The sequence below is a fragment of the Notothenia coriiceps genome, unplaced genomic scaffold (assembly GCF_000735185.1).
Source record: "Notothenia coriiceps isolate Sejong01 unplaced genomic scaffold, NC01 NC01_scaffold00026424, whole genome shotgun sequence".
NCBI classification, from domain to species: domain Eukaryota; kingdom Metazoa; phylum Chordata; class Actinopteri; order Perciformes; family Nototheniidae; genus Notothenia; species Notothenia coriiceps.
In genome coordinates, this window is record NW_011359125.1 from 523297 (window position 1) to 538854 (window position 15558).

General features: G+C 43.6%; 1 protein-coding gene across 1 annotated transcript in view; it reads left to right on the plus strand.

Moving 5' to 3' along the window:
• Nucleotides 1-352: 352 nt before the first annotated feature.
• LOC104957108 (transcription factor SOX-5-like) overlaps nucleotides 353-15558 on the plus strand; it is a 20284-nt gene continuing 5078 nt past the window's right edge. Inside the window, exons 1-2 of the mRNA XM_010784721.1 lie at nucleotides 353-566; nucleotides 8869-9064. Coding sequence (XP_010783023.1) covers nucleotides 490-566; nucleotides 8869-9064 — 273 coding nt within the window. The 5' untranslated portion in view covers nucleotides 353-489. The remainder of the gene's footprint in view (nucleotides 567-8868; nucleotides 9065-15558) is intronic.

The window sequence follows — 15558 nt, forward strand, 5'->3', positions numbered from 1 at the left end:
GGCTTGTCACCCTGAAGTGTGTCTACATGATCTGTCAACGTTGTCTGAGTGAGTGAAAGCCAAGAGAGAGGGAGAGATGGACTTGACGAAGGGGGCAGCGCTCATGTGTGATGAGCCCTATGGTCAAATGGCCCCTCCCCTTTTCTCTCTCTCTCTCACACACACACAAACACTCTCACAGACAAACACACACACTGAGCGAAAAGAGAAAGAGGCTCTGCTGCTGGCCCTTTAAGAGCTGAGCCTAGATCTCACAGCTTACAGCGAGGGAGGGAGAAGAGGAGGGACAGAGGCAGCGAGAGAGAGAGAGTGAGGGAGGGTGTAAGGCTGAAAGTGTGTGAGTAGAGAGACAGAGAGGAACACACAGAGAGAGAGAGAGAGCGAGAGAGAGAGAATCAGCAGTGTGTGTGAGAGGTTGAAGGATCACTTCTATCCCGTCTTGTTTTGGGGAGACTAACCTTGTTCATCTGAGCATTGTGGGACTGTTTTATGTTGTTGTTGACGAGAGCGACGGACCCTCACTCCAGCATGCTCACTGAGCCTGAGCTACCTCAGGAGTGTAACAGGTACGTGCCGCTTTCTCACACACACACACACACACACACACACACACACACACACACACACACACACACACACACACACACACACACACACGCTCAAAAATTGAGATGACAGAGACCAGGGACAGCACGGAGAAGGGCAGAGATAAGGCAGGGCAGGGAGCAGAGGAGAAGAAAGTGTGTGTGTGTGTGTGAAGGGAAGACTGTGAGTAAAGCATGGGAAGAGTCTCAGCGAGTCGGCTGAGTTTGAGGCTGGAGAGAGTGTGTGTGTGTGTGTGTGTGTGTGTGTGTGTGTGTGTGTGTGTGTGTGTGTGTGTGTGTGTGTGTGTGTGTGTGTGTGTGTGTGTGTGTGTGTGTGTGTGACAGTCACTGATGGTAAATGGAGAGTTGATGATTGACTCCTTGTCTTTTGGGAGAGTGTGTGTGTCCCAGAAGTAACATAACTGTCCCTCTTTTCCTCCTCCGTCACTCCTTACTGAAGTTGTGTTCAATTCCTCCATGGACAAACTGATTAAAAAAACTGCGCGTGTGTTTGTGTGAGGAAGAGTGAGGAAGAGTGAAAAACAGACAGAGATGTGTGTGTTTGTGTCATAGTCAAAATGTGTGATCCCCTCCTCTCATCTCCACTGCTCACCACAACTTTATTAACTTCTGCTTTATAAGCTTTAGGACGTCTCTTTCTGTAACAGCCTATTTAGATAAAGGTGCTATCAACAAGTCCAAATGATACAGATACATACTTTGTTTCTAAATCATTAAAAAAACTTGTAAATTAATAACTTGTTCTATCCGAATGTGAAATGTTTGCACGCTGCTCTCCTGCTCAGCCCCTTCTTTTGATATATGTTTATTTATGATTTATTTTTCCACTTAATCCAAAATCCAACACATGCAAACCCTCGGTAATCCTATTGTCAATCGGCATGGTGTTGTTGTGTTTTCGACTTCTTGCCTTATGCTAATGTTAATCTCACTGTGCCCCTCTGATGTGTGTGCGGGCCTGCTTCATTTAGAGGTGCGAAGCCTCTTGCCCTTTCCCGACACTGTCAACACAAGTGGCTTTTGCCTGTGGAATAATGGCCGTTTGATGCTAACGCTGCGAGAAACAGATTATGTTATAATACCCGGCGTTTTATTACTAACACACAACACACACCTCTCCCCTTCCCCTGCTTGACTTTTATTGCATTAAAGTAGCGCTCTGTTTTTCCCCGATGAAACTAATCTTTGTTCCGAGATAAACTGGGGTCGGAGGGGTTAGGGGGGGGATTTCAGGGGCCCCCTTGAATTAAGAACACATTTAGATGAGGCAAAAATGTGTTTTTAATAAACCATTCAATCCGGCAAAGTGGTTGAGGAGAGAAAAAAAAAGATAACAACAGCTAGGAGGAATTACAAATTTAAGGGATTACACAGAAAAGCAGAATGTATGGAGATAAATGCAGGGATTACAATGACTTAGGAGGAGAGCGCTTAAAAGTCTTGCTTTCCAGTAATGCACTCCATCACTGTGGCTGTGGCCGAGAGTGTGTGTGTATGTGTGTGTGTGTATGCATCCGTACGTACGTGGATGTATGTGTATGAGCAGGAGAGGGGTATCTTCCATTCCGTGAGTGTGTGTGTTTCCTGTGTGTGTGTGTGTGTGTGTCGATCACTAGTCTCTCTGCGGAGCGGAGTGTGTGTGAGCTGCCAGTGTGTGTGCTCTCCAGGCTCGGTGGTCGCGATGCTCTCGGTTCCTGCGTCTCTGTAAGTGTCCGCTCCTTCATTCATGCTTCTACTTCATCTTATCATCCAACTTCCTCTTTCTCTCTTCTTAACACTTCTTTCCCTCAAATCATTTTGTTGTTAAAAATTCACTTTGAGTTTTGATTTGACGGAGAAGACTTTGTCTGAGTTTCTTGAAGTTGGATTGTAGGAAATATGTGTTCTTCTAGATATTAGAATTCTCTCCTGAAATGTAGTTTTATTTTGTAATTGCTGCTACGTTGAGGCTTGAAAAGAGTTCATTTTTATTCTCCTTTTATTTAAGCACACAAAAGTCTTGAAATATGGTTTTAATCTCCGCTTGTTCAGCTGCTTAAAATCGACTTCATGCTTCGACAAAGCGAGAATCCACTGTAATTTATATTATTTTCTAATTTCACATTGGAATGATGTCTTTAATGATTTGAACACATTTGTTGGATCTCCGAGCGCTCGGCTGTGTATCAACATTTCCAGTGGAAGCTGAAAATAGTGGAAACAGACTGCCTTGGCTTACACGGCCTCATCTGTTCGTGCAGACAGAACAGAAATATACACATAGGGAGAAACGCAGAGAAGCCAAAGCAATGAAACAGAAAAGAGACATTCGAAGGAGCTTGAGTGGCAGCGAGGATGGAGACACGATGTAGTCAAACTGACACATTCCTCCCTGATGAAAAGAAGAAGAAGAAGAAGCAGGGTTACAGGAAAGTGAGAGTGAATAAGAGGGGAGGCATAAGGGGGATGTTGGGGGGTTTAGGAGGAGGGAGGAGAGGAAGAGGTCTCTGTCGATGTGGATTTTCACACCCCTCCATTTGTCCCCTCCGTTTATTGGGGTGTTTGCTTGTGTGTCAGCGGTTGTGTCAACACTTAGAACGGTTTAGGCAGGACAAACTCAGATGAGATCTGACATTACTGCGTCGCACTCAGCAACAAGGCGGCATCATCACCCGAAGGATTTTGCCTCATTTAATTAAGACAAACTGTATTTTTTAAATTGCCAGCGGTAAATCAGATTTATTTTCAGCGTTGGAAGGTAAATTACATGTCGTCAATTACTGTACTTTAGTTGGATTTAGAGATACATTACTTAAGAATGTCCATCTCCTCAATATGTATTTGTTTCAACTGCCTGTATTATGTAGCTAGAATTATTTGCTAAATCAACTTGATCTATTCTCAATAATCTATAAAAATAAGATTGATCATTTTAGATTTAACAGACCATCAAAAATACAAAGTAGTTAAAAATTGTCTCACAAAATGCAGCGTACACATTATTGCCCACGTATTAATATTCAGTTATTAAAGCACCTTAAGTACAGCATTTTGTGAATAATGCCATACTTTTACTTGTGTTAATGTTTAGAATATTGTGCTGAAGATCGTTTTACAAAAGTAACAATTTTCCCTCAAGATGGTGACTGGTAATTGAAATTCTTTTTTTTTTTGAATGTGTGTTTTCAACTTTAACTAAGTTTCTACCACTGCTGTTTATTCCTACGTATTTGAGTTATTATAGATTGTTCATTTCAGAGTTATGGTCAGTTTAAGAGGACAAATCTTGTGACTTATGATAAAAATGTATTTCTAATTTAAGTGAGCAGTGCGGCTTCCAGTGTTTCTCTGTTCTTCATTTAAATTAAAGTGGTGTGTGTGTGTGTGTGTGTGTGTGTGTGTGTGTGTGTGTGTGTGTGTGTGTGTGTGTGTGTGTGTGTGTGTGTGTGTGTGTGTGTGTGTGTGTGTGTGTGTGTGTGTGTGTGTTTGCAAAAAGAGAGAATGTGTGTGTCTGTGAAAGAGAGAGAAAGAGCGACTGGAGTAATTGAGTAGAGTGTCCGTGCTCTGCAAACTAATGCGCCATTCTGCCCCTCTCTTCCCCTGTGGCCCTGTCCCGGCCTCCCTCTCTCTCCCCCTCACTCTCTCCCCCCTCTCTCTCCCACCACCTCCTCGGACTGGAGGCCATTGTCTGGGCCATATTGTCTGTCCCCAGAGAGCCTTGATAACCGTGTCTCCATCCAAGGAGCGAGAGGGGGGCAAAAAGAAAGAAAAGGAAAGAAAGGAACGACAGACAGAAAAATACCAGAGGAGAATGCTAAATCCCCCCCCCTCCACACCTCCTCCCCCACTTCCTCCCTTCTCTCAGCACACTCCCACCCTCCCCCTTTTCTCCCACCCCGGTGCGATCAGCTGACCCTCTCTGATAGCCAATAGAAGAAAGGGAGGGGGACTATTTGGCCGCATTTGTTGTTGTTGTTGTTGTTTATGGAGGGGGGGGTAAACGGGAGAGAGTGATGGAGTCTTAGGAAAACATGTGTGTGGTAAACAGACAGACACACGGAGGTATCCCTGCAGGCTAACTAGAGACTGATCATATGACATGGGGTCATGGGGAAGGGGTCAAAGGTCAGGTCAAGGTATTGCATTGTCAACAGAGCAGGAAAACGTCTGTGTGTTTTTATCCAGGGTTTAACACTTCACATACCTCTTTCTCTCTCTCCATCTCTTCTTGTTTCTGTTGTTCTTCACTAATCCCACTCTATTGCTCCCCCTCTTTCTCTCTCTCTCTCTCACACACACACACACACACACACACACACACACACACACACACATATGCAGAAGCACACACACTTTACTGTGGAATTCTCCAGAGGAGGCTCCCACGCTCCCTGAAAGCTTGTTCTGAGTAGAGGAGTTAACAAGAGCAGTTAGCACCATGATTATGTTAGCAGCCAGACACAAAGTGCGAGAATGCCGTGTGTGTGTGTGTGTGTGTGTGTGTGTGTGTGTGTGTGTGTGTGTGTGTGTGTGTGTGTGTGTGTGTGTGTGTGTTTGTTATACGGGGACATTTCTGCGATAGGTTGCTTTGTATTTTTTCTCACTCTTCAATAAAGCTGAAACTAATCTTTGCCCCCATTTTGCTAAATTCATCAGATTTATGTGTGTGTGCGAGCGGCTTCTCTCGCGTGTTCATAAGCTCGCGGCCTGTATTTAAAGATGCTTGCGTGTGAGTAAACTTTCCGCTGCTGGCTTGCCAACATGAAATAGAAGCGTTGATCACAGTAAGCCAAGGCCAGGAGACGGTTAACCACCGTCCACGGCGATTATTCGGCCCGTTAATGGACGTGCGTCGCTGTCCGATTAGTGACTTAGCTGCAGTGGACATATGTGATATGAGAGGGACTTAACTGAGGAGCCGCTAATCATCAAAAGCCAAGGGGAAGTGGCGCTCTAATCTCAGCTTAGCGCTCTTACCGTGTGCACAGTTATGTGTGTGTGTACTTCGTGCAAGAGGAGTGACAGTTTGGGGGTCAGAAGAGATAAACAGCACATTAGAAATATGTTTTTTTTTATTTGTAAAAAAATATATATGCTGCCATATTGTTGCGCTAGTGTTATGTCATTTGAAATATAACTTCAGTGCTGCTTTGTGGAAAAGGCTAGCAGCATGTGTGTGTGTTTTTAGTGTGTTAATGACTGTGTTTGGTTTGATTTGTTTGAGTTGTTGGACGGGGTAAAATTATGTTAATATTCTGACCTGGACGATACAGACAATTTATCTACTTAACAAAACCAAATTTGTCTTAATCCTTGCATCGTTTTGCGCTTTCAAGCAGCTTCCTCCAGGTAACCTCCAGGTCTCCAGCGACATGACAGGCCTGCCAAACTTGAAATGAAGTAGCCGGCGTAACTTGCACACCCGCCGTGCCCAATTGTATAGTAATTCGACTTCAAAGGCGAACGGGAGGGAGAGGGGGATTTCATAGCCGGAGAGGAGCTGTGAACGGCCTCCCCATTCATAGACACCCACCTAGAAAGAAGTAGCGAAGTACGGGAGGGGTGGACGGGTGTGAAGAAGAGAGGAGGTATAAAGGAAAAAGAAAAGGGGCAAAAAGCATGATGAAATGTTTTCCACTGAGAGAAAAGTGCTTTGGCCCGCAGAGTTTTTTGTTACGCGCGTTGTTTTCTGTGTTAATGTGTAACTACTCTTGTCTACAGACTCTCTGTCAATATAGATATTTCCGTGTGGCTCCTGTGTTTAAATGACGGATTATAAAATTGTAAAAAAATGAAACCACAAATCCTCACATGCACATGGATGCTTATGCAGCTGAGCCAAAGTGCGACATTAGTGAGGAGAGAGGGTTCAGAGCTCACCCCAGGTCTGTGTGGGGGGGTTATGGGCAGGCAGAGGTGTGCACAGGACACAAGGGGAGGTGTGTGTGCGTCTGAAACAAAAGGCCTCAGTGTGAGAGAGTGAAAGGCGGCAAAGTAAACAGGCGGGGATGAAGACAGACCTGCAGTGTTAGGGCCTCTGTTCTATGTATGTGCACATATGTGTGTGTGTGTGTGTAATGCGTGGCTCAAAGCCCTGCAGTTTGTACAGCTGGACCCCCCGCTCTTATTGGATGGTGTGTGGAACAACAGATCCTCGTGCACACACACACACACACACTTATTTCTCCTCAGTCATTGTAACGCAAGCATCATAAATGTCAATTCCGGTCTGATATTATTTAATCATACCAGTGAGCGGTTTTATCTCCTCAATCTTTTGTCATAGAAAGAATGACAAACTCTTTACTGGTCATTTATGGCCTCAGTTCTTGCTGAGCAAGTCCACAGAGATACAGCGTCCAGGAGCAACAGATAAAGCAGATATGTATGTGTGGTTGTTACTGGATTTCTATTCTGTCAGCATATTTGTGACAGATAGAATTGGATTATTATAACCTTAACCAAAGAGTTCAATACGGTTATTAAAGATCGTTGCTCAATTTGATTGAATAGCCAAAGCTCTATGTCTCTGTAATGGTGATTTTCCTGATTAACTTCAAAGGTAATTAAGGGCTACCTATAAGTGGATATAATCATACAATCTATAAAAACCTGCAACAAAAAAACAAATTGCTTATCTGTGTTTCTGAAAACTTAAAATTTCTAGATAAAAAGGTTCTCAGCAATATGCAAATCTAACACCAATTTGTAAATTGGTTTCAATTATTAGGTTATCTGTGAGTTCTATGACTCTTGCAGGCAAACTCTAACGAAAACAATTAAAGGTAATGAAATTACATCAGTGTGGTGAAGAGTTTTCTCTGGTATCTCTGAAGTGGAGATTATTTGATTTTTACTGTATCCTTCCCGTGATGTGATAAGGGCGCATGTTGCGTTTCCTAGCGTGGCGCTCTCCTCATCGCCTCCGGTGAGCAGCACTCAATATCGTTTACCCTTCCACTGTCATAAGGTAAATAAGCAATGAATTAGTGGCAGGGCTGCTCCGAGGAACAATGCCAGATGTACAGTCCAGAGGAAATCCAATAGAGTCAAGAGTGTAATCAGTTTACCGGAGACGAGCGGGGAAGAATTTGAGAGGGCAAGGCTGGAGAGGAAGAGCCAATCAGACACAGGCGAGGTATAGATGAAGATATGATGGAGTAGGTGAAGGAGAGAATGAGCAGAAAACAGCTTGTTAAATTTAACGGAGAAAACAAATGAGCGGACTACGAGAGCCAAACGCCTGTTGCTTATTCCGCGTTTTTTTTACCGCGTCCCATTACTCAACCATCCCCTCAAGTTTTCACAGGCCCCTCCACGCCCCCATCCCTGTCACACTCTGTGCGACTGAGCTTTAGCAGCCTATTACCCAGGGTCATAGTCGCACTGCCTTCAAGGCTGACAAGTGCATCTGAAAGCACTCAGGCGATGCTGAGAACCACATTAAATTCTATTATTGCTGCATATTCACTGCATCCCTATTCAGCTGAAGTACAGGGAGGCAAATGTACCTTGTGAGAGACAGAGTTCACCTAATAGATGTGGCTTTATATTCTTTCTTTCTTTTCAAGGGAACAAAGCCATGGTAACAAATGCAAACAGCGGGGCCTTCGCGTTGCTAGCTATTTTCCTCCGGTTCTCCTATTGTCCGGAGGTTTTCATAAACACAAATTATTGCCACCGTGCATATACTGCTCTCACTCTCTCCCTCTTATTTCTCTACTCTTTCCCACTCTGTGTGTCTCTCTCTCTCTCTCTCTGAAAAGCCTATTGTCAAGACATGGTCATTTCCTCCACAATGCCAGTGCAAGCGGGCTCCATTTGCAGTAATGGCCCCGTGTTTTGGAAATGTGACCGTTGAATGGCCCCCGTGGTAAACATACTGTAAGACCTGAGAGTGTGTTTGAAGGTCTGCCAGAAAGCTGGATACTCACAGACTGACTGAGGGGATATTGTCTGGACTTTCACTTTGAGAGCTGTGTCCACTGAAATAACTTTTTAGACAAACACAAAATCAAATCCAGAGGAAAGAGAATGGTTGAATGAATGTGTTGTATACTTGCTGGGGGAAATATGTCTTCATGCTAGGTTATTTAACAGTTAACACACAGCAAAGTAGATTTCAAGTTGGATCAGGCTATCCAGGAGGTTCCAGGAACTAGTCTTATCCACAGAAACGTCCATCATATAACTCCAGACGTCAAGCCATTATATCACCCTTTGAATATTGCTCACTCTTGTTTTTCCTTCTCCCTCTGTCTTTCTATCTCCCTTGTTTTTCCAGGATGTCTTCCAAGCGACCAGCCTCTCCATATGGGGGGACAGATGGAGAGGTAACCATGGCAACCAGCAGACAGCGAATGGAGGATGAGGATAGCGAGGGACTGGGCGGTGTCATCCACCTACCCCTGGCCTCCTACTGCGGCAAGGTGTCCCCTCGTTCGCCTCACAACCGCAACTTGGACAGCCCCCCCAACATGGTAAGGACAGCTAGCCTCTTTTGCTTATTGTGTTGTGGAAGCACCCACCTGTTGATGCCGGTGGAATGGAGCAGGATTGAGAAATTGTGCGTTTCTAAGTGTCCTTCAGTGTCTAAGTCATCCAATAATAAATGACTGTATATCCATGGCAACACTGCAAACTGGAACTGCTACAAGCCAAGTCGGCAAACTTTTAATGCGGCCATTTTGCCATAATGTAAACAGATAAAAGCTTTAAAAGGTGACGCTCAAGTTTTGACTTGGCATTATAATCATTATTGTGTACATCCGCCATAAACATTTTGTGAGCTATAACTCTAAAACTAAAAAAATATTTAGTTAGACTTATTTAGCGAGAATTCAACATCATTGACATTTTTTATTTAGTGTCTTCTGAAATGGTGTTTAAAGTAAAAGCATTTTATTGCTTTTCATTCATTCCCTCTGTCTCCTCCTTTCAACACTGGCACTTAAATAATGGCAGTGGTAGCCCAGAAATATCTTCAAAATGAAGGCTTATACAGTCTGGACTCATATCTTTGGTATGTTGTTTACTTCTCTATTGGCTACTAAGATTCAACTTTTAAACCCCAATACAAAACAACTTAATCAACAATAACAAGATATATATTGGGTGATTCAGAACTGAATAGAGTGAGATTTCTACAGAGGCAGAAATGTTGATATTTATTCAGAAAACGGGAAAAAATGACGGTTCAAGGCTACTGTTTTGGTGCACACGTGTTTTTGCTTTTATGAACGTGCCACCAGCCTTCGCCTTGAGCCCGATTGATGCACAGTTGTGTGACTGCAAAATGTGAGGCATTGCAGTGAGTCATTTTGTGTGGTGGTGCTGGATGTATGGCGCTGTGTGTGTAAGTGCATCTGTGTGTGTATTTGTACAGTTGAATTGCATCTTTCCGTGATTCATGTTAAATATGAGCTAGGCCTCGCTGTATCCGGGCTTATTCCACATTCTATACATGCGGCGCGATTTACAAATCATGTTCAGTACAGTGTGATGATGTGACTCAATAGGGTATTACGTGTATGAATTATTTTGTTTTTTAAAATCAGGTTTGCGCAACAAAATGTGGACTCCCCACCCCGAGAATATGTCATTAACATTTAAGGGTGTCTGTTAAGGGACTTATTTAAAATGTGTTTGTACCCACATTTATAATAATTCACTTACAGTTACAGTGTGCAATTTACTGTCTTAGCTTCCCCTGGGCCCTGATCTTGATACACACCTTGTCACAGCGGTGTTTTGATAACCACCGTCGACCTTTCCCCCATGCTGATGATAAAAGCCCTGCATGCTGTAAAACAATGAAACAGTGCTTAGGAGCCGTAATGGAAGCTAATTCTGTAATTAGCCCTCTGATTATCTGTCAGGCCCCGCCCACTGTGGACTCTGCATGTGTGGCTGCTGGTGCCCACTGTAAACCAAAGTCCTGGGACAAACACACACACACACACACACACACTGTATTATCTTTTGTTGTTCAGGACAGGTATTGGATTATTCCTTTGTTTGTTTAAATATATCTTTATATTTATACTGAAATGTAATTAAATCAAACAAATTACAAGCATAAGTATTATTAATATTTAAAAAAAGATTGGCCCTATCACTGGCTTTCCTCAGGACATTATTAAGAGACCCCTCTTGAACTATATGATGAATCATACACAACTTATTTTCTAGTCCATTACTTGACAGCAGAAGGGTCACAGCTTTGATGTGTGTGTGTGTGGGGGGAGGGGGGCATACATAGCATAATAGCTGATGTGACTAATAAAGTGGTGTGTGTGTTTAGCAGGTGGACCGGGGGCTTATCCGACTGCCTGCTTGGCATGTTGTAAAATGTGTGTTACGTTATGTTTTTGGGTGGGGGGAGGGGTTACAGTGCCAATCCCTTTGCCGCTGACTGTCAGTGAAAAGTGGATGAAGAGAAATGGAGAGGGGAGATTTACAGCTTGGCGGGGGTGTCGGTGGGACTCTAAGGGGGTGGGGTGGGGATCTCTCCCAGGGCAATTGTCGTAAAGTAATAGGGGGAAGTAAATGGCTCATCTGCGACCGGTTGACTTGGAAGTGAGGCAGCGGGGGGAGAGCGTGAGGAGAAAGAGGGGGGGTAGACGAGATTACAGCTTTATCTTGTCATAGTAAATTAACACGGCGGAGGAGAAGCGCTCAGCCACACACTGACCTCTTCATCCCGCCTGCCGCTCTACCTGCCTGCTGCAGCTGCCACACACACACAGAATAAAAAACAGCACTTTCACATTTTTTTAAAGCTGAAAGTGCCACATTATTCTCTTTTTTCAAATGTTGTTTTTGTACGAACCCTGGCTCTACATGAGAATAATGTTTTCATAATGGTTTGCGAATGAATGTAGTTTGTCTAAATGGGCTTTTTATCGAATGTGAAGCTCTCGCCGTGCTGCTGGACCCTGATTGGCTGATAATAGTTCAGTTCAAATGCCTGATGGGAAGGATTTTAGTGGTAGTTCAGTGAGGTCAGCCAATCAACACATAATCCAGTTGTGATACAAAAAGTAAGTACAGATAGACATTTTCTGAAACAGTTCTGAAAATAATGGATTACCTTAAAAAGGTGCATTTAATTGGTGATGCGCGTGCATTTAAAAATATCCTTCTTGCGTGATTTCTTTTAAGTCTTTTATGTTTGTGTTTGGCAAATCCTTGACGAAAAAAATTGTTTTCACATCATACAGAGGCAAGCATCTTCTCTCATGAATGTGTTAATGCACAAACACTAATTATTTCATTAATAGGCGAGATACTCGCCATGATTGAAAACTATAAAGATATTTCATCAGGCATTATTTCTTATTCATTTTTCCTCCACGAGCCCTCTCTTCCCCTCTTTTTTTTGTCATTTGTATGTGTGATTATGTGTGATTATGTGTGTGTGTGTGTGTGTGTGTGTGTGTGTGTGTGTGTGTGTGTGTGTGTGTGTGTGTGTGTGTGTGTGTGTGTATATGTGAATTTGACAGATTTAACACAGTCATTGAGCAGTCTTGAGACACAGTGGTCACACTTAATTTCACATGCCAGTGATGCACTAATGAATCAACACACGCTTGCCTGTCAACAGCGAGGGGTCGTGGTAAAATATATTGGCGTGCATTTTCGCCAAACTGCTATTTAAAATACAGAAAATACAGCTGCATGTTTGTTTTTGGATAAGGAAAGAGCAGGTGTGTCATTCGTGGACAATACACATTTTTTTGTTTAATATACCACGTTTAAAAAAAAAAGGCTATCTATTTTGGGGGAAAAGCTCCACCATATTGTTGGAACAGGAGGATGTGTGTTTTTTTTCGCTTGTCCCAGCCTGAGGGACTTCGGAGTCAAAACTGACAGTGTCTGTGTTTAGCCATGGCATGTAAAGGGATTTGCTACATGTGTGTGTGTCTGGCAGTGTAATCGGAGGTGTGTTAAGTGCATGTGGTGGAGATTGGCAGCTCTGGCAGTGGAGCTAAGTCCTTACCCCCCTGCAGGAGTGATCAGTGACATTCTCTAGATGTGTATTTGTGTGCGAGTATTTCAGTTGAGCAGCTGTTTCCAGCTCTTCCTACTGCCACATTGTCCATGCCTTGATCCACAACGACGCGCCAAGCATCAAATATTGTTTTTCCACACATACACCTTGCACAGCCCGAGACATGTCAGGCTATGAAAGTAGAGATAGAAGGAGAGGAAGAAATAGAGTCTCAACAGAGAAGGAAGGGAAGAATTTGAAAAAGAAGAACATTAACAGCAGCATCTGTGCTGGCTGTAGAAAAAAAAAAACATCATTTGATTCCCCCCCTCTCTCTTTTTTGGCATGAGTTATGTGTTTTTAAACCAACCACCCCTCACAGATGAGCTTAAGAAGACAAAAGTTGTTTAATTCGGTTCCATTGCAGAGGCAGTAAAAGGATAAAGAGAGTGAGGCGCAATTTTTACTTTGTTCCAGTCATTTTGGAAGAGAATTGACATCTGCAAACTAAAGGCAGAACCGCCCACACTGCCAGCCTGCCACATCCAGTGCATATAAATACATATATGCAGGCACTCGCACATAAACACACACACACACCTACAGGCTATGTGCACTCACAGTGTCACACATGTACACACAGAAATGGCAAAAAAAAAAAAACCTGATCAACCGCATGCACAGGGTGGAGGGCACGAACGTTTACAGTATCCAGGATTTCTGTTTGTACTGGTGAATAAATGCATGTTGATGAGAAAAAGTTTTGCAGCCCGTGTCAAAGCAGTGAGTGACATCCGCTTACAATAGAGGATCTCTCCTGTCTTTCTGATCCCTCTGTCTTGGACTTTGCAGAATAGCCGGGGTAAGAGTGTCAGCAGGGCACATGGATTATATGCTGGGAGGTTTGAATGGGGGGGGGGGGGGTTGTAAATCATAAGCCATTTAAGTTGCCTCTGGGATAAGGCTGTCTGTCTGACTTCACACATAAATAATGTCATGGGCCCTAATTTACAAGATCTTTGAAGAAGCCACGGCCCCCTGCTAATTCCTCTTGATTGGGAAATGACCTTCATTGTTGGACGCAGTGAGATGACATCTCTCTGGCAGATTTTTTCGAAAAAAGAATCCCTCACCCCCCTGACTCCACCCCCCATTTCTCTCTCCGTCTCCCCCCCACCGTATTTTTGTTCTGTTTGTTTTGTTTGCGCGACATCTCTCTCGAAAGAAAGAGTGCGGCTGTTTTAAGTAGGCGCTGGATTAGATAAATGGGATGTGACAGGTGTGACCGCTGCCTTCAAGATGCCTGCCTTCCTCTCTCCCTTTCTCCGTGTGTCTCTCTATGTCAACTCTCTCGCTCATTTCCTCTAATAACATCGCCTCTCTCTCCTTTCTTTTCCTTTGACTTCTACCCACTTACACTCCTTCTCTGTCTCGTTACATTTGCATGTCGTGCCGGCGCTGATGCAACTCGTAATCACAAAGCCGCTCATTTGAAGTCTGAATTTCCCTAATCTGAAGAACAGGAGAGCAAGAAATGAAGCAGAGGCAGGAGCAGGTCGGGCCATCACTTGGTCAGGCGCTGCGTGGAGAAGAGTAAAGTCTTTCAGCGCTTTAGAATCACGAGACAGTATCGCAGCTCAGCCCTCAGGCCGAGTGTTAGAGCCTCAGCAGCGTCTGTTTTAAAGCCTCATCACCGCGTCATATACTGCATATACACAACTGGTTACAGCCATATCATCGCTGTCACACTCTGTCCCTCAATTACAATGCATGTGCAAACCCACGGAGGGACGAATTAGTGAATTATTGAGCGTGCTGACTTATTCAGAGCGTGGAAACACACGGCGCCTAAGAGAAGGGAGTCAGTCAAGTGTGTAAAATGAAAAGTGATAATGGTCTGCTGTACCCCTCACATAGTGTTTGGCCACTGACAATGAAAGCGTCGTCAATATTGAAAGCTTCTGCCTGGCTTTATTCTCTCAATAAAAACACAGAGGAATCATTTGAAAGATTGGGAAGTTTTTCCTTTTCTTTTCTGAGAGAAACAAAAGAGTGTCTGAGGTGGAGATGACCTCATCGTGGACTGTGACCTCAGTTTTAAATTCCACTTCCACCAGCTGCCTGCGAGTTAATGATTAATACAACTATCTCTGTCTTAATACACTATAATACCATTATTACAGCTGTTATGTACCACACAGACAGAAGTGTGTATATGTGCGTGTGTCTGGTGGCGTGCTCCATATTGTCGTGCGATTAGCCAAAGATTAACCCTGTGGACCATTGACCCTCCCGTCTACGAACAGCTGAGCTGACAGACTGACTCACTTGTTTCTGTCATTAAAGAGCACTACACACACCTTTAAAACACCTGTGTGTGTGTGTGTGTGTGTGTGAGGATGCCAAGTGTTAGAGCACCTATACAGAACCTACACTGCACAAAAATTCTCCTGGGTATAATACGTTTACACAGTCCAAGTGATAAACAAACAACACTGTACAAAACCTCGCCCTCACACACCCGACTCTATTTAGGGAGTCCAGGACTTGAAACCCTAAATTAGGAAACGTATAGGTAAATTGTACGTGTTTGGTATTATCCCCGGGAAGTTCTTTAAGATCAATTTCATTTATGGGTTCAAAAAGTAAATGAACAAAACTTTTTGGTCTCGCATTTTCAACAACTCACTAGGAAATCAAAGAATTAGTAGAAAATTTGTTTCTCAAAGTGCCATTCTTTTCTCTCGAGAACCTGTCGGGCGACTGAGCATCATTGTAAGGTCGTAAGAATTAGAAACTTGGATTACTTTGGACAGACAAACAAACCTATCGCGCACACTACTCTGCATTACGGCCGATCGGGTTAATTATGCACTGTGACTCTTCCTCCTACAAAGTTCGTTATCCTTTCCTTGTGTGTGTGATGGACAACAGTGTGTGTGTGTGTGTGTGTGTGTGTGGTGTGTGTGTGTGTGTGTGTGT